The sequence below is a fragment of the Strix uralensis genome, chromosome 1, assembly GCF_047716275.1.
Source record: "Strix uralensis isolate ZFMK-TIS-50842 chromosome 1, bStrUra1, whole genome shotgun sequence".
In the NCBI taxonomy this organism is placed as follows: Eukaryota; Metazoa; Chordata; class Aves; order Strigiformes; family Strigidae; genus Strix; species Strix uralensis.
Window position 1 is genome coordinate 116,220,600 of NC_133972.1, and position 19,217 is coordinate 116,239,816.

Here is a 19,217-nt window from a genome sequence, read left to right on the forward strand (position 1 = left end):
ACGGGACGGGGCTCGGCCTGCTGGAGGAGGAAGAGGACTACGAGCCCCAGGCGGCCGTGCGCGCGTGCGCAGCCGGCCCCTGCCGGGCCTCAAGGTGATGGTGGGGACGGGCGCTGCTGCACGTTGCCCTGCCGCGCGCGCGGGGCGGGTAGGGGGAGGTGACGGGAGCGGCGCGCGCGGCAGCGGCCGTTGGTCAACCGCTGCCCGGTGCGTCTCCATGGCTCGGGGCCCGTGAGGAGCAGCGGTGGCTTGGCCACAAGGTACCCGCTTGGTGGGGCCGAGGGAGAGGAGCTGCCGCCCGGGAGCGGGCGAAGGCGGGTGCGGGCGCCTCCCCGAGCACCCCCTGGGCGGGTGACGGCGGTGGGGGAGGGAGCGGGGCCGCTGGCGCGACGGGGGCGATGGCGGCGACCGGTGGGGAGCGGCAGGACCTGCGGGCGGCGGGCAGGTACCCCCGCCGCGCACGGGTGCCCCCAGCCCCGACTGGCTTTGCTCTCGCAGTCCCGGGGGATTGGGTTAACTGACCTGCGGCCGCTGGTGGCCGGAGAGGAGGGTCCGCTCCGGGGCGCAATGCCCGCTTGGAGCCCCGCGCCCGCCTTCTGGCTGCTTTCGCTTTTGCAAACTCTGGGGCTGTTTTTTCTGGCGTGAAAAATGTCGGCCGCGAGTCTCTGTAAGAGTTGTAACCGCTAAAGGGCTGTAGTTAGGTTATGCTCCTTAGGGGGTTCCTCTCCCGAGACAACTGGTTCTGCGCATGTCTTGACTTTTTAGAGGCCTTAAAGTGGCTGTACAAATGTCTTTTAGTCTAATAAATGTTTTGCGCGGGGTTTGGTGACTCGCTTGTAGCACATGACAAATACGAGGAAAGGGCTGGCTTCCCTCAGTAGGAGAATCTGAAAACTGAGAAGTCTGATCTTTTGCTCCTCTTACCCGTTCACTGGTAAAACTGTGTTTTCTTGTTCATCTTGAGTTTTCAGCGCTTTTTTTTCTGACATTTCGTATGGACTAGCTTTGAAGGCCTCTGAATCCATAGGAGGGAGTGGCTGGCTGAATGAGACACAACTGTCTTGGTAAAGTTGCATAGAGTTATGGTTCTCGTTAATAATCTGCTTCTGGTAATTAACCAGGGGAGTTATTCAGAAGTCATAAGAGTCTTTTTGTTAAGGATTTTAAGTCAAATGTCAGGTTTTACAAAATACATGTTCAGCCTCATTTATGCCCATTAATGAAATGCCTTCTACAGGGTGGCCCAAAAGAGAAAACGTTCATTTGGATACTAGCACATGAAGTGTCCTAGAATTCCTTACCAAAACTGATTCTTAAACTGAAAGTGTTCCTCAATTTACCTAAACCCCAAGGTGTTACTGCTGTTACAAGTATTAAACGTAAAATGATTTGCCAAAGTTTTGCTACTTTAGGGAGAAATAGGAAACAGGTTCCTCATTTGGAACATGTCTTGCCACCTGTGCCACTAGCTTATATGACTTGCAGCTGCTTCTGTGTGGGAAATGCATGCACAGAGGATAATGTGTCCCCATCATTCATCTCCTCCTATGGGATTGACAGCAGGTGTTTGTCTCCTTTTCTGTTCAAGGACTGTTTGAGGTAAAAGGGGTATGACTGGCCTCTGTGGCAGCATTATTGAATTGCAGTCGCTGCTTGAGAAGCATTTCTGTTAGGGAGGGGGAAAAAAATGATGATTTAGGTAGATGGGTATCAGGTGGTGTGCACTTGGCAAAAACTGAGCAGGCAAATTCAGACTGTTAAAGAGTATGTAAGAACTTAAAGATTTGTCTAGCATGACTGTTTACAGATCTACTTCACAGACTATAGCAGCTGATAAGAAAAAGTTTGATCTGGTTTTGGTTTTTAAAAGGATCTGTGTAATTCTCCTGCTGTAGATGATCTTTTCTATAGATCAACTGACCTAGCTCTGTGTGTATACTTACAGGCATCACTAAGAAACTGAAGTGTGTTTTTGCAATTCAGGGAATTCTTGATGTCCCCTTATCTCAGATAACAGCCCTCAGTTTGCATCTTGACACATTTCTGGATCTGTAGCAAGTTCTGAGTGACCTTGAAGATAAGGCCACAACAAATGACAAAAGCAGGAAGAGCATTGATTTTTAAAACGTAGAACTGTTAGTTGAATCCATAGCATTCCTTGCAATCAGTTAGTTTTGCAAATTGGGAAAAAGATCCAACATAGTTCTTGTTCGTGTTGATAGACTGTGAACCCAGATAGCTGAAGCTGACTACTGCTCAAGTTACAGGACTTTTTCTTAATTTTTAAGTCTTGGATCATGATACCTCTAAAACCCACAGATTATTCTTCATGTCCCTGTCATTGTAATAAAATTACAGTAAGAGTAGAAAGTTATTATTCAGTTAAAAGATCCTTATCTATTGTAATGATACCTTTCCTAAATTCAGTTGGTTTTGAAGGTACCAGTACAGGTGTATTAAGTCCAACATACTTTGTTCATATTAAGTCAGGAATGTATCACTTCAAACTCAGCAAAACTATGGTTTAACAAGGTGTTAGTAGCCCAGATTGGTGCACCTAGTTACGTCAGTACTCCCACCTTTCATCTGTTTTAGCAAGTAAGCAGTTCAGGCACTTTCTCCTTTAAGGCACTGGAATTGTACAATAGGACTTTACCTGGGTGGGTGTCTAGGCAGTGCAAATGGCAATGATCTGTGTTCTTGTGAACTCTTGTCTTTCGTCTAAACAGCTCAAATCCTTTCTACCCTAGTGTCTTCCATCAGACAGTTGTCCCTGCATCATCTTCAAACTAGCTACCCATTGTATGAGTCAGCGAAAAATGATAATTTTTTTGGTTGTTTCCAGACATGACACTGCTCCGTTTAAACAAAGACATCTGAATGGTAAAACTAGGTCTTACTCTGTGCACATCAGAAAATGAAAATTCTGCTTAGCTGGGCTCTAAATTTTAATTCAGTGGATCTTCTATTTGATCTTGTCCAAAAACTGACCTTGACCATGTTGTAACAGTTCTTATATAAACAAAACAAGAAGTTGTGTGGCTGTGATTGTGGCTTTGTAGAATGTTGTAGCAGATGATCCCCTGCAGCTCTCTAGAACTTGTGTAGTCAGTCCTTGCAGAGTGGGATGAGGGAAGGGAATGGGGGTTAATACAGTCAGGTGCTCATGAACAAATTATAAAACACAGCAGTAGTTTTTTCAAAGGGATGGATTTTTTTGGTTTCTGAATAAAAATACATGAGTGGCTTTACAGCAGTTCTGTGAGTCTCTTCCAAACGTGGCTGGTGGAAGGCTTGAATAGAATGTGAGGGCACTTACCTTTTAACTGTAATAATGGTAGTGCTTAGCCCCAACATGTGCCAGTCAGTTAACTATTTGTTTTTAATATTTTGTGGATTTAAAAGCTGATTTTGCTAATGTTAAAATTAGATGGCATCTTTTGCTCCCTGCTGCCTCAGGCCATAGGACAGTACTTTCTGACAGAGGGATGTTTCTGTGCTGAAACACAAGCCTTGGGCCTTGTTGATACATCTCATAGAATGCAGTGTGCTTCCAAAGGTTGCAGTGTTGCAGTCACAGCAATCTGAATCTCAGCCCGAATACAGCAATGTAGTAAATCTACAGTAATGTAGTAAATCTGCTACTTCAGACTGAGTGGGAGCACTATTACTGAAGTCCCATCAGAGTTCCTTCTGGTGTAAAGACACAGCTCTGAGTCTGATGCTCATTCGAAAACTTGCAGATGGTGTCATTTTGTTGTTTGCATGGCTGGCAACGTTAGCAATCATGTCCTCTATGCCAAAGGTGCTGTGTAAGGCATTAAATTGAATAATGGGCAAGAAAGTTTATCCACTTGGGTATCAAGGCCTTAATAAAAGTAGTACTTCTTTCGTAAGAACAGTTTGCATTCATTTGTAGAGATGTGGGGAATAGCATTTACTAAAAATTAGATGAAGAGTGTGGTTTTGAGCATGTGTGTATTCTGTAAATGTTATGATCAGCCTCTTCACACGTAATTTTTCAAGATATTCTGATTGATACTACACATATTTCCCCATATGGACAAGTTTGAATTCACAACAGAGAATTCAACACTTACTTTGAATATTTAGAAAAGATTTATACTGGAAGTGAATGTCTGCCAACACTAATTCTGCTGAAAGATGAATGTTCTGTATTTTTTGCCGGGAAAAATGACAGCTTTTTGGTGTTTGAAAATGTGAAATAAATGTGGTGAGAGAGTTAAAGAAAAAAAATCTTGAACCTAATACTTCCACTGTGAATTCTGTTCTTATTGAAGCTGTGGGTTTTTTTCAGTTTGGGGCTGCCTTACATTTCTCCCTACTTTGTTTCTAATTGTAAGGCCTCAGAGTTTTTCCTTGAGCATGTTTTTTGAAAGTCTTAGAAGCACTTTGGGCCCAGTTGATGTGTTAAGGACTTGTTACTTGGTGGGAGTTGTTGTTTTAAGTGTTTTGTAAAATTGTTACATAATTTGCATTTAAAATGTGATTACAGTCAATACTGGAGGGAAGAGACACAGAACAATGAGACAAGACCTGTGAAGATCCAAGGTGGCAAAAATGGTATTTATCAAGGCTAGTGAAGAAACTATTTTTGTAGTCACAGTGCAAGATGAGGCAGAAGGCTGTACAAAGTTGATGCTAAGATCTAAGTTTAAGCGTATTCCTAATAAATGCCTTTTATAAGTAGTCAGGAGAAAGTATTTGAATACCTAAGCTCTTATTCTATGGTCTGGTCAAACAGGCTGAACTTTATTTGGATTAGCACCATTTGTTTTGGTGAAAGTCATGGTATCTGCAGTGTGTCTCCAGTTGTTTTATTAGACCTCTCAGGAATAAATATTTGATTATAACTCCAAGAGCTGTTTAAATTAAATGTCATAATCTAAATTCTATATGTTAGTGAAGTCCTGAGTGACCAGAAAGATTATGAATTAAAAAATGAGCTTGGATACTAGAATCCAATTTATGAATAGCGGAAAGTCTTGAGCAAGATGGAGTTCACTTTTGTCTGCAACCTACTGATTGCTGTTGATGGCTCTGTTAGCAAAGAGATGTTCACTGCAGCTCTGAGCTCTAAAGAGAGATAGCAGAACTTCATAAAAGAACTATCTGAACATAGAACTAATAGTCATGTTTCTAATGCCTTCCAGCATGTGTTAAAATGTAGAGTCAAGAACTCTTGATCTGCTCAGTGGAAGTTGAAGGAGGCAAGGAATTGGCCAAATAAAGTTCAACAAACTATTGAGAACTCCTAAGAGATTTTTCAAACAATATTTCAGTGAAGCTTAGAAAACAGATCTGTGTATTTATTTGCGTTTTAGCATTTAACCCCTCACCAGTTAAGTTGTGGGGTTTTTTTCTGCAGGAGTTCAAAGCTATATGCAGGGTACTGCTGACAGGAGGCTTGCTTATGTGAATTACCTTTTGCAGCCCCTTTTAGTTATTTAGTAGAAACTTCCCACAGCACCCCCACACACACCTCCATGTTAAGGGCCCTCTGGTTGAAAACCTTCTGACAGAAAAACACAAGTGTTTTGAGGGGAGTAAACTGATGATACATTGGGAGATAAAAGGACAAAAAAGGCTATTAGGGGTTGCTTGGGAAAATTATTACATAAGAGTGGAATAGAAAGGAGAGAGAATTGGATCTTATTTTGATCATTAGCTTAAAGTGAAAGGTAATGTGCAGAAGAGCACAATAATAAGCAGAGAGTACACTACCTGCTGTGAGCTAACAAAGGGCTTTTTTAACCTTTTTAGCATAGGTGATTATGCTTATTTTTAAGCTTAATGTCTAAAAGCATAACTTCTTCAACTTGCTTATTGCAAACGTGTGTATAGAGTGACAAATGAACAAAAAATCAAATCAGATAGCACTTTAAAAGGCAGGTTTTTTTCCCCTTCCTTTGACATGTGCCTGTTATTTTGGGGGGCTCTGGAACTAATGTAGAAGATGATCCAGCAAATTTACACTTGGAAGGAATTGTGGAGAGTAGAGACCTTTTGTAGTATTAGTATAAGAGGTGTACTTATGCAAAAATTCAGTAGAGGGCAGAATGAAACTTCTGAATGAAGGAACCCAGCTTAGCTGTTCAGTACTGCAAAGCAGGAAAACAAAGTTAAACGATGGATTAGCACCAGTTATTAAAAACATAGTTCAGAAGACACTACAAATGATTGTGATACTTTTTTTAACGAAGAATTAAGGAGAGAGCATCCACACTTTTATATAATGCTTATCTGTGTTCAAGCTTAAGATCTAATGCCTTCCAACATAAAGGAAAATGGGGATACCACTGTCATATTGATTGGATGCAGATCAGCTGTTAAGCCTCCTTTGTAGCATTCCAGATCTATAACTCAACACATGGGCATTACATTAAGTTCTCCTGCTTTATTTGCCTTCCAAATCCAATGGTTGGACTTTATAAACATCTGCAAGAATACCTTTTGTTGTGCTCTCTAATACTTAAGTATCAGAAAATTGTAGTAGTGAAGATTGCAGTGTAAGAACCCTATGAGGGCTCATTCTATTTTCTTGACTTCACTAAGTTTGTTTTAGCATGAACCAGAGTAGTTTAGATAAAATAAGGGTAAAAGAATTGTTGGCTTGTCTCCACTTATCTGAGTATTGAACCTCTGTATTATGATCAATTTTAAAATTACAGCGTTTACTAAGTGAAGATATTACACGAGATTAGACATGATGGAGGTGGGATGGGGCTAATGTTTTAGGGTAGTTTGTCTACAAGAGCTTCATTTGTTTTAACATCATGATTTTTTTACTGAGATTTTAATAAATTTTACCATGACTTATTTTGCATTACTCCCTTTAACCTAAAATGTGGTGTTATATTTTTTTAGACAGCCCTAAATGGCAGACAAGATTAGAGAGTTGGTGATGCCCAAACTTCAAATTATAACCAAGTTTCTTAGTTTAGAATGAATAACAGATTGTATCAGGGATACTGCAAAAGTGGTAAAGGTCAAAATACAAATTCTAAATGCTCGTTATTGCGCTCTAAAAATACTAATACAAAGAATAAAAAGACCCTATACGCTGCCATTTTCCCATCCATGGATAGTGACTGCATCCTGTGCTGAACCATTGCAGTTACTAAGAGGTTTATAGTTATATTTTACATTGAGTTTAGGAAAAACAATGATGCTCTGCATGTATTGCACTATTATTACAATGATCTTCAAATGTGTTCCAAGTTTTTTAGGCGACCCATATATGTTTTCTGTTCAGTTGTGTTTTTCTTATTTTGGTTTATTAGCTTGGCAAGATGCTTTTTTTTAAAAAAAAAAAATTATGTTTAGTAAAAATGTAAGCAATACAATGGGATTTTTTTATTAAACCGAGCTGTTTGGATGAGATCTCTGTACATTTGCTTTTTTATACAGTCTGAAAGGTGAGCTGGAAAGGACTTCTGAAAACTTGGTTTGTGTCCTTTCAAAATTCTTCTTTATATACAACAATTGTCAAAGTTTTCTTGATTTTACACTAAAAATGGCAAAAATGCAGATTAATTCTCTGGTTTCATAGAAAGGTGCCTTGGGAGTAGAAGATTTTCATCAGGAACTCTCCTGTGGTATAATTAATGTTCTGTTTTTAAACAGTAACAGAACACGTAAAAGTGCTTTAAATTCATCCATATTTACATATTGTGTCCAGAGTGTTTCTGGTAGAACTAAGAAAATAAACCAATGTAGTCTACATATACTATGCCTGCAATTCCCTCAGAGGCTTTCTGACCTTTTTTGCAAAAGAACTTATGCTAAAGTTTTTGCCATCTTATATCCACCCTCATTCTTGTATTTTAATTTCTCTGGTAGCTTAAACATAACTACCAGGGTAACTGTTTTTATACAAATTATCCTGATGAAAGTTTCATCTGACAGCATGTCTGGCATGATTTCTCTTTACTCCAACAGGAGAGATCCACAGCAGCCTTTGCTGCACCTATATTGGCCTGGCTTGTTGCTTTTGTGTTTTACAATGATCCCCTGTTGGGTTTTTTGCATAAAATGTTAGCACATGTCCAAAACCATGAATTTGTGGTAGACAGAGACCAACTCTGACGTTAAAAGAACCTGAACTTTTGTTGTCCTCAGGAACAAAAGTAAGTCTAATCTCTACTCCCTAGTAATCACTGGAAGGGAAAGATTTAGCAGAGCAAATGCAAGAGATAGGGTACTCCTGCAGTACATCTGGTTTATGCCAAAGCTGATCTCAATTTTAACAAAAGTTTGCTAAATAAAACCCCTTGCACTGTAATGAGAAGCTGATCTACACTTTTCCTCGAGAGGCCACTAGAGCACTCCCTTTACATCAGAGGGCTTGCTAATAGCTTGCCATGAGACACACGTGCCTTCAGGAACTAAATGGATGTCCGACCAGGAGTATGTCCTGAACAGCCAAGATCTCTTCAGCTCAGTTTACAGCCAGCTGGAGATAACTACTAAATAGTTAGCCAGAATATGACAGCACTGAAGAGGAGACCTCATCCCGAAAGTGTTTGTATATTGTTTCATAGTTTGTCCTACTGGTATCTATTCAGTCACTGACCACATGAGATTCTTGCAGCAGAGAACAGCAATATTTGTCCTCAGACACCTCTTTTTTTTTTTTTTTTTTTTTTTGCTTCATTGTGACATTTTTAAGAGAAAGCTAATGTAGAAACTTAAGATGCTTTAAAACACCTTCTGCCCCCTGCAAAATTCTTATGCCACAGGCCAGCTGCTTTTCCACCTTGGTATCTGAAGCTTCTAGCTTCTGTCCTTTTCTGTACCTTGGCAGCATTGTTCCAATGGCATGAAAAAAATGAAATACTTCAAAATTAAGAAACAACTTTTGAAAAGTCACTAGGTGCAATTGTGGATAACATTTAGGTTACTTCCTTAGAATCTGAGTGATTTTAACAACCTGAAGTTACAGGGGCAATTGTATAGCTTACGTAGCTCCAGCAATTTCTTTAAGTATTATACGTGGAGAATAAAATCATATATCAAATCCTCAGACTGATGTGCTTTCTCCTGCTGCCTGTTGAGTGCACAGGGTACTAGGAACTTCCTTTCGCTAATTGCATCTTAAAGGGCAGATTTCTCTGTATTCATCTTGTATTTTAGAGGGATGAAACAACTACAGGTTTGTATTTCTTTGGACCTCCAACCACATTTATTGTGTACTTTTGAGTTGTCTGTCCTGTTTAAGATTTGTTTACAATGTTGAGCGAAGTAATTAAAATATTACAATTGAGCAGCTGCACCAATCACCCCCTTAACAATATTCATTTCTTTAAAATTAATTTACAAAGTATATGCTATTTTAATCTGTCATTCATTTGCCTTTCCTACATCCTGCTGTAACCATTGTAATACTTCCCTCATTTAGTCTTGTAGTGCTGCTGGATAGTAGCATAATTCCCAACTTACTAATGCTTCAAAAGTCTCTCCTCTGTTTGTTTAGATAAGTAAAATAAAGCACATACCTATGAAACACAGTAGCGTCATTGGGAAAATGCCACCCTTGTTTTGAAAAAAACTGTTTTATTCTCACAAATGTAAGCACTATCATACCTAAGCATCTAGCAAAAAGCTTTTTTAAAGTGGAGAAGCAAAAAGTAAGCGGTCTCATGGAATATTAGCTAGAACCGTACTATCATCTGTGCTTACAGCGCTCGGGACCTTTTCAGGATCTACCCTAGATGGTTATAAAACCTAAGCCCTTGCACCATGGAGAAAAACCCTTTAGTTAATATAGGATATAGGGACAATGGGGCATGGCAAGTTTTGTCAGTGGGCCTGGTAGTTCCCTTGCTTTAAAGCCATCAAAGACATTCTATTTTCAAGTCTTACATGGTGCACTTAATTCTGTGAGCAGAGGCCTTGAAACTTGTTTACTAATCACTGCTGTGTTAGCTACTGACTGATGCGTGTTGAACATATAGTAATGAGCTATTGCTTCTTCAGGTCAAGGAGAACTCTGACCCCCTGGAAGCCATTTCATACCCCAATGTTCCAGAGCCTTTGCAATGAATCAGAGGTGTGGTACGATGGTACTTTTGTGCTGTCAGTAGGTGCTGGACAACAAAACCTAGAACAGTGTTCTGAGAAATGCTAGTATATATACTCTATAGCATGGGAAGATTCAGAAATACTTTTTCAACTTCATCTTGCTTCTGTACAGAATGGTCTCTTTCCAAGGCTGTTGGAATGCAGAGTCCTGTTAGTAACTTTAATGAACCAAAATCAAGAGTGCTGAGCATAGTTTCCCCCATGCTGTATAGTGGCAATCTTCAAAGCTTGTTTGGAATAGGTATTTTTCAATAGGGTACCATCCACTGAGAACAGATGAACAGCAGAAGTCTGACTCAAGAGCTCCCAAATTTCCGTGGAAGGATAGGTATCCTTTGCTGAGTCTGTTGGCTGAATATTGTGAAAATCTACTTAGGGCAGATGCTCAGTATTTTGTACTACTAGTGAGAGGGAAAAACAGTCCTCTGTGGAGAGTGTTATCCCTCAGAAAAGGAGTGTAAATGGCAATAGGCAAGCAATATAGTTGTCTTCCAGTTTGTTGTTGTTATTTCTATAAATCAGTAAGGTAGCTGGCATATGACAGATTGCCATCTTGCCACTTAACACTCAGTTTTGCTGAGTGTTTTCGCTACTTTTTGTTTTGAGAAGCAATTGCATTTGGATCCAAGAAGTCAGCAAGAATCTCTGCTTCTCATAAAACCAGAGATACTACAAGCAGTTGCTTTGTCCGGTGAATTCTTACAGAGGACTGACTTGTTGAGAGGCAGTACCCATAGCTGATTTACTGTTCTTGTAAGCAGCAGCACTTCTTGGCTCCCACTGAGTTCATAACTCAACAGGAGTGAGTAACTACTTGCTTACATAGAGACAAGAGTCCCCTTTTCCCTTGTTGATGCAATACCTCCCGTTAGTATGAGTTCAACGAAAGCGGGTGTCTGTGCTTCACATGCAAGGTAGAGGATCTCAGGGAGTTTGAAACCATTCCTCCAATCTTTTCCCCACATCAAACATTGTAATTCTAGTAATTGCAATTAATTCAAGCACAACAATGACGTAAAAATACTTAGAAAACATACAGGCAGCAATGTTCCGACAGATACATTTGGGTTATGAAACTTTTCTGTCTTGGAAGCAAACAGTAATTCACAGCTGAGGAACTTCTAAGTTACACAGAAAATCTCCCATTAGTGTGCCAGTATCTAAAGGGGTATTTACACCAGTAGCTTCTTCAGAAAGCAATGTTTCAGGCTGACCAAAAATCTTGCTAATATTAGTTTGCTGTGGTTGTTGTTTCTCTAAATGCTTCTCTTTTTTTTTTCTACTTTAGCAGAGTCATCAATATGTTTAAGACATATATTTGAAAGGTGCCAAGCTAGTGGAAGAGTTGCAATTTTTTGAAGATCCAAACCCTATAATCATACTTTTCTTGTTGCATATCTGGAAAGTAATAAAGGGTATGTATGGCTGCTTTTTTTAAAAAAAAACCTTCTGCTTGTGTTATGAAGTATTGATCATTTTCAGCAGCCTAGACAAATTTACTTATCAAAACACCTGATTGAAATATATCTAAGGCTATAGGTGAAGGGGAAGCAGGCATGAGGGTGACAGTCAAGTTTCAATTAAACTTGAATGATTTCTCGTTTGGATCAAGACTCATTATGATAATTAAAAAAGTAAAGGCATCAGAAAAATTCGAAAGTTGTAATATAACTGACTTAACTGGCATTTTTTACATAAACTCAATTAGTGGCACTTCTTGGAGGGAAGGAAATTAGTTCTGTAACTTGCAGTCATTGTATAAAGGAAAGCCGTTAGTATTTAATTCACTAGTTCAAAGCGTGCATTTTTTGGCAGAAAAAAATGACTTCTTGATGACTATACATGCCAAACAAAATTCCTCTCTTCTTTTGTGGGGAATCTCTCAATGGTTCTTTTGAACTTTCAGGAGTAACTGTTAAGTATTAAAAATCATAAAGTTAACTGGGTTATCAAGAGTTTTAAAATATTCTTTGCATTGTGATATTTCGTAAATGGCAGTTCAGTTTTGCTGCTGTTAATACATGACATTCAACAGTACCATCCCCTTCCTAGCAGATGTATACTGGCAGGCTGTTAGTTTTAAGTTTGTTACTATTAAGGTTATTGATTATTGATTAATAATTATTATCATTGGGTTTTTTACTATATGAATTTTTAGTTCAAAATAGTACATGAAAGATTATACCAACACTAAGAATGTATTGACACCAAAAATTAATTTTAATTGCACTTCAGTAAGTTCATGCTACATTTATGTAGGCTCAAAGTATCACCCAAACTATCAGTTGCTACTGGAAGTGACATTTCAAGGGTAACTCTTCAATAACTGTGCCAGATTATGCAGATAAAGGCAGTAGATAGCACTAAACATTTTAAAATGTTTTTAGAGAATAGAATGAGCATTTTAGCTGTGAGGAACAGAGTGGGTTAAGTAAAGAGTCCATTTTAGTTCAGAATGCTAAAGAAGTGATATCTAAAATTATTTGCTTAATTCTAGAAGGTAACAATTTCTGCAAAGCAAGATAAGGAAAACCATTTAAAGTAGAAAAATAGAAAGCAATTTAAATTTTGAGAATTTCAAGTGGCATTGGAGCAAACAGAAATCAGATTATTGAAATGCAATTTGTTCACTCTTTTCTTGTTTCCTCTCTATAGAAACGTCAGCCACACTTCATCAAAATGCAGCGGAGTCTATTACATACTGCATCTCAACTGGCACATGGGACATGTTTGGGTTTTCCTCGCACTAGTATCTTTCAGTGCTTAAAAGGACAATCAGCATTGTCTAACGTTGAATGCAAAGTGATTTTGGCAGTGGACCCTCCTAAACGATGTCTTCATGCAGGTGCAGCGCACTTCGCCTCAAAGAAAAGTGCTTTTTCATCACAGCCAGCAGACACTCCTCACAAAGTACCAGAAGAGAGAAATCCTTTGACTTCAGCCACTGATACACCCAAGCAGAGCCCTGTAGAGTCAGATTCTTCAGATCCTGATCCGTTACAAGACAAATCAATTAGTCTTGTTCAGAGATTCAAGAAAACTTTTAAACAGTATGGAAAAGTCATGATTCCAGTGCATCTTCTGACTTCCACTGTATGGTTTGGATCCTTTTACTATGCAGCCATGAAGTAAGTTGATATTTTGTTGCAGTGCCCAATACTGTTGTTGAATTGAGGGTGACTTTCACAGGTGAAAGGACATAAAAATTATTACATGTTAAAAAGTGCCTCTATGTAATAGGGAAATGAGGCTACATTTTTATCTGAAGCATAAGATTAATATCAAAATTATATAGGGTTCATGAAAGTGTCACGTACTTTAACATTATCACACACTTATTGCTGTGTACCAGATATGTTGCTAACATTTGAAGGAATGCTCATCTCCCCAAAATATGCATGGATGTAAACATTGAAATTATGAGTAACCTCTCACAAGGTAGAGATAGGGATTTGCAATCCTGATAACAAATTGCTAGGTGAGATCTTTATAGACCTGTTGATTTTTGCCAGTGGACTTGAGGGGTATTTCACCACTTCCCCTGCTTCATCCCCAATCCTCCCTCATCACTGGACTGTGATGCCGTTTACCTCTCTGAGCTCCTCACAAGCCATGTGTATCTTTTCCTTTTTTTTGTTTATTGTCTTTCCTGCCTTCCACTGAACAAATTGCTACTGTAGGCCAGACCTTTTAATTGGAAATTAAATATCTGTGTGGCTAAAAAAAAGTTAAATTAAGTATTCTGATTTTAGTTTCTTTCAGCTATAGCATGTGCCAGATAATGGCATTTATTAGAAAAAAAGCTACTATATCAGCTAGGAGCTGCTAGTTCAGATGAAAGAGGTTTTATCTATCTGCAAATGGTTTGCTAAATATGAGTAAATGTTTATCTCTGGATTGCTAGTGTTGTATATTTAGTAATAGCATGAAACAATGACAGTTCGTGGCAGCAAGAATGGGGCTTTGACATCAGAATGCCTTACCGCAGGAGTGTTTGTTTTAGTTACTCTAACCAGCTGGCATAATTGCCCTTTCTAGGAGCTATAGATCCAAATGTCATTCTAAATTTAGCTCATGTCAGAGGAATAAAGGTCTTGAGTTATAAAAATATTTTACTTTGGATGAATTCAGGTTGATGCTTACCTCCAGACATTGCAGATTGAGTGAAGATTACTTTTCTTGAAACACTTAAGTTAGCTGCTAAAATAGGTATTTGTCAGATGAAAACAACTGAAATATTTAACTAGAGACTAATTATAACAAAGCTTCAGTTTGTCATGCCACAGGAGCAGCACCCCCTTGAAGTGGAAAAATGACTTTCAGAATGACTGCTCATGACATGAGACTAAAAATGGTAGTTTATGAAATAACACAGTTAATGCTGTCTTTCAGATCTTACTAGGTCTACATTTTCTACTTTGGGGATAGGTCTTCAGATTGTAGGTTCTAGTAACATGGTAAATTACTGCCTGTTATTTTTCCCAATACTAAAGTGATCACATGTACAGAAGAATGCTTAAAATATTAGGTAGAAATGGATAATGATACTAAAAATAGAGTATCTCTAAATATTGGAAAGCCAGGTCTTCTATAACTGCATGTAGTGTTCTACTGTAATGTAAAAATGGGCTGTCTTTTTTTTTTTTCCTTGGTGCTGATGTTAGCTTCCCTGGTTTTCAAATAGAAAGAAACTGTGATAGGAGCTCCCTCCACCCATCTTGGCACTTTATATTGATAAGGTGGAACAACTGGGCACAAACCCCCTGAAGTCTTGTCCATATAACATGTTGCTTCCTTTTCTTTTGCCACATTCTGTTTGTTTGATATATTTAAAGTGAATGGAGGACACAGAAGTATGGATTCTGTGCTTCCAGGCATGCTGCAGATTAGTCTGAGATTTTAAAAAGTAGTTGTTTAGGGAAACGAGAACATGAAGTTGAACCTGCACAACCAGACCCTGAGTAGCTGTCTTACCAGCATTCTATCTACTTGCCTCCAAACATAATAAACTGGGACACAGGTAAGTTAGTAGCTACTCAGCCCAACAGAGATAATATAAATGGGTCACCTCTTGGAATGCTGAAGAGAACATTAATTTGCCTATATGTACAGAAATATAAATCCTGTGAGTACTTTGCTTAGATGAAAAACTACTTTGCTATCAAATTACAAAGTTTGTATAATAAAGAACATAAATGATACTGTAAATCACTGTTCAGGTTTCAAATTCCAATTCAGGTTGTCAATTTTTTTCTCTTTTACAGAGGAGTGAATGTTGTTCCATTCCTAGAGTTGATCGGCTTACCAGACAGCATAGTAAACATCCTGAAAAATTCCCAGAGTGGAAATGCACTAACTGCATATGCATTGTATAAAGTAAGTATAATTATAGTTTGTAAATAAGGTCTAGATCTTGCCTGGTGAACTAAACAGGGTTTATTTGTTTATAGCACAAAGAATTAATGCTGTTTTCTCTCTTTGATAGTTGCACATACTTGAGCATTCATTTTTGTAGTAAAAATAGTCATATGCGAGTTGATATGGGCTCTGTGTTCCTTTAAGGAGTCTATCTGTATTTCTAAAACAACTTCTTTGCTGCAGAACTGTTGTCTGCCCTCAGAGATTTAATTACAATTAAGTTATTCCTCTGTATTCCAGACATAATTAACAGGGATAAAGAGGTAAAGTCTAAACACCTCATGATTTCCAGATAAAAGTACAGTTATTTTTATCCTACAGGATTCGCTAATTTGTCTTCCTATCTTAGCCTCCATCACTGTCAAGTACTTTCATTGTCCATTTGAGTCGGTTACTTACATTCGGGTGTGGGTCTCTTTTTACTGCTTTATACGCACACAGTCCATGTAAGTACTGTATTCACTTTGAATGCCACTTACCTGTTTTGTTTCCAAATGTGATGTGCTTCTTATCTGTTATTTAAAGGGGTTATTTTTCCAAACAAAATGTGAAAGTGCTACTCTTGCCAATTATTCCTGTGGTGGTTTAGCCCCTGCCGGCGTCTGAGACCACGAGGCCGCTGCCCCTCCCCCACAAAGGGAGTGAAATACAAAGCCCCAAGACTGAAATAAGGAAAGGTTTAATACAATAGTGCAATAGCAACACAACAAACAACAACAGTAATAGTGATAGCAATGAACAGAGCAAAATAGCTACCAAATACAGCAGTTTGAAGCACGATGTACAAAACCACGAGTGCACCGAGCTCCCGCCAGGAAAAATGTGACCTGCCAGGATGTGACGTCCACATGGTATCTGAATAACCCGGCTAGAGCTCCCCCCCTCTGCTGGGGAAACTTAACCCTATCCTGGTTAAACCAGGACAATTCCTGTGCCTAAAAGACCAATAAATAAATGTGGTTAAGTATAAAGATTTTTATTATAGCTGGGAGATCTGGTAGTGTTGGAAGAAACTTTCAAGATGTGGAAGCACTAAAATAGGTTGAAAAGGGAGGACTGTGCAGGCTTCATCTTTGAAGTTCTGAAAGAACAGGTTAGTCTGTCTTGAATAACAAACCTGGTTTGTAGTGTCTTGAAATAGCTGACCTCTTAAGGTCTCTTTTAGCTCTAGTTTTTTATGTGCAGGTCCTAGTTTTAGACCAAAAGATGTCTATACTCTTGTGAATTTTAGAATTTAAAGTATATCTTGTATTTCCTCTTTGCTTATATGGCTCAGTGTTCACATACTGTCTGATCTGAATTGCATTCTGAGATGCTTAATACTCATCCCACAAGCTGCATGGGGAGATTGTTTTTTTAAATGGAAGTGTAATGCCTGTGCTGGTTTTGTCAAAAGGATACTTTAAGTAAAAGATATGCATTTCTGGGGGTTGCACTGTAAATTGGCTTATTTCCTTATAAATAGATGATCTTTTTAGTATCTGACACTGGCCAAAATAAATTCTCAATATTGAAAATATCTTTTGCTAGATAATATTGTCCTGTTTTATTAATGTGGTGTATTCTCTGGTTTCTTTTAAGATTGCAACTCCTGCCAGATACACTGTGACTTTGGGAGGAACATCCATCACTGTTAAATATCTACGTAAGAATGGCTACATGTCCACACCACCACCAGTAAAGGAATATCTGCAAGATAGGATGGAGGAAACGAAGGATAAAATTACAGAGAAGATGGAGGAAACGAAGGATAAAATTACAGAGAAGATGGAGGAAACGAAGGATAAAATTACAGAGAAGATACAAGAAACCAAAGATAAAGTTTCATTTAAAAAGATAAAGGACTAAGAGATGCTTAATTTTTTGATATATCAAACTTAGCACTTTAACCCTTTCTGAGGCAGGATATACGAAGTGCACTTCTGAGCTTTTTCCCCCCCCTCCCCCTTGTCTGGAGACTACAACTGCTCTGTGGATTTAAAAGTTCTGTATGTTTGCCAAGGTTAAAGTTCCTTGGGGGAAGAGTTGTGACAAGATTTCAACTTACAGAAGGAAAAGAGAATCTCAGAAGTTTCTGTGTCCATTGGTAATAGTGTTGACAGTTACTCTTCCTCTTACCTCCTGCCCCTCCCAAAATGGTTTCTTCCAAAAGCCACTACTTTATTCTTCCAACATACTGCACAGCTGTTATTCCATTAGACTGAATCTTCCATTAAATGAGAATGAACATTTCTCTACTGGGAAAGGCAACATATTGTGGTTTTCAGAGTACGTGGACCCAGGCCTCTCTCATCTCTCAGCTTGGAGACAGACCGTTATCACTGACACTGCACATGAAGGAATCGATGGATTAGCTACTCAGTCTGAATGAATTATAATGCCTACATTGACTTCAGCTGAGCTGTGGTAGTTTACAGGTTGAGACTATGAATCTTTCTTGGACAGTGTATATTTTCAGGAATCTCAACTGAAAGATATAAGAAGATGAGTTAATCACAGTAGCCATACTGTCAAGTATACTTTCCTAAAGTTGATTTACAGTAGAAAGGAAGCTATTAAATGAAATTAATCAATTATTGTATATTAAAAACTTAGGGGTTTTTTATTATGTTAAAGTTTACAAAACTGTTCTATTCCATTTTCAGAACAAAAAAATTCTGAAAGAGAAGTTTACTTGAGAAATTGGTATCCTAAGGGGCTTTTTAAACATATGCAAAGTTAGAGTTAAACCCAAAAGTTCCTCCTCCTATTCAAGAATCCCTCAGACTTCAGTAGAACAATTTAACTAAAATAAGGATAACTTCTGAGACAGTGATCATGGTCTACCAAACTTTTTCTCCCCTAGATTTTCTTAATTCAAGCAAATACTTACTCATAGCTGAAGGCTGAAATGCTGTCTCAGTAATGTCATAAAGGACTAAAGTTGAAACTGTTCTATTTGACTGGGCAGACAAACTTCTCTCATGGTTTTAGTCAAATGTAGGCTAAATTTAAGGGGTTTTTTCCAAATTTCTATTGCAGATCTCACTTTGTAGCAACTCTCTGCATGTGTATCTTGTTTAAACAAAGGTGTGTTTTTTCAGGGGGATATGGGGAAGCAACAGTTGGACCCTGAGCATTGTTAATTGACTAGAATAAAAGAATATAGCTGATAACTTTATCAACTCTGCCCCACTCTTACGTTTTCAGTCAAGTCACTGAGGGCCTTTCTGTGTTTGTGAGTTGAACTTCATTAACTTAATTGTGCAGGATTGATTACATACTTATCTGCCTCTGTCCACATGTCAATTAGTAACTGCAATCTAATGTCTACCTCACAGGGATGTTGTGAGGAATAATCATTGTATATTCAGTGCCCTGAAGATGTAAAGTGCCATGTTTCTGATAAATATTATTAAAAAAATAATTCTGTGAATTCTTATGCTGTTGAGATGAGCACTACTGTAGGATTGGATAGATGTTTTTTTCCTTCTATTTTAGTGTACATTCTTCTGATGTTGGCATCTGCCCATTTTTATGGGCAGTGTTGCTCATGTCCTGAGGTACCCTGCAAAGCCCAAAGTCTGCCCCAGTAATATTGCATGGTCTTCCTCTCAGTCTAGGGGCAGATGGGAGAACCTCTTGGTGCAGCTCACAGGATTCATATCTCTGCACATGGCAGGGGTTGCACAGGGGCACTTTGGTGTCCTAGGATG

The 19,217-nt window shown here is 38.6% G+C and overlaps 1 protein-coding gene across 6 annotated transcripts; it reads left to right on the forward strand.

Annotated features, from left to right (window-relative positions):
* The first annotated feature begins 26 nt into the window (after positions 1 to 26).
* FAM210A (family with sequence similarity 210 member A) lies at positions 27 to 18,937 on the forward strand. 6 transcript variants are annotated; one of them, XM_074877831.1, is made up of 6 exons: positions 104 to 260; positions 10,000 to 10,072; positions 11,393 to 11,519; positions 12,760 to 13,232; positions 15,369 to 15,480; positions 17,104 to 18,937. In XM_074877831.1, the coding sequence occupies exons 4-6, from the start codon at positions 12,784 to 12,786 to the stop codon at positions 17,368 to 17,370; spliced, it is 828 nt and encodes a 275-aa protein (XP_074733932.1). In that variant the 5' UTR covers positions 104 to 260; positions 10,000 to 10,072; positions 11,393 to 11,519; positions 12,760 to 12,783; the 3' UTR covers positions 17,371 to 18,937. The 6 variants fall into 6 exon arrangements, with proteins under 6 accessions (XP_074733942.1, XP_074733963.1, XP_074733973.1 ...); XM_074877841.1 differs by lacking the exons at positions 104 to 260; positions 10,000 to 10,072 and adding an exon at positions 27 to 94; XM_074877862.1 differs by lacking the exons at positions 104 to 260; positions 10,000 to 10,072 and adding an exon at positions 77 to 94 and having other exon boundaries at positions 11,396 to 11,519.
* The last annotated feature ends 280 nt before the right edge of the window (positions 18,938 to 19,217 follow it).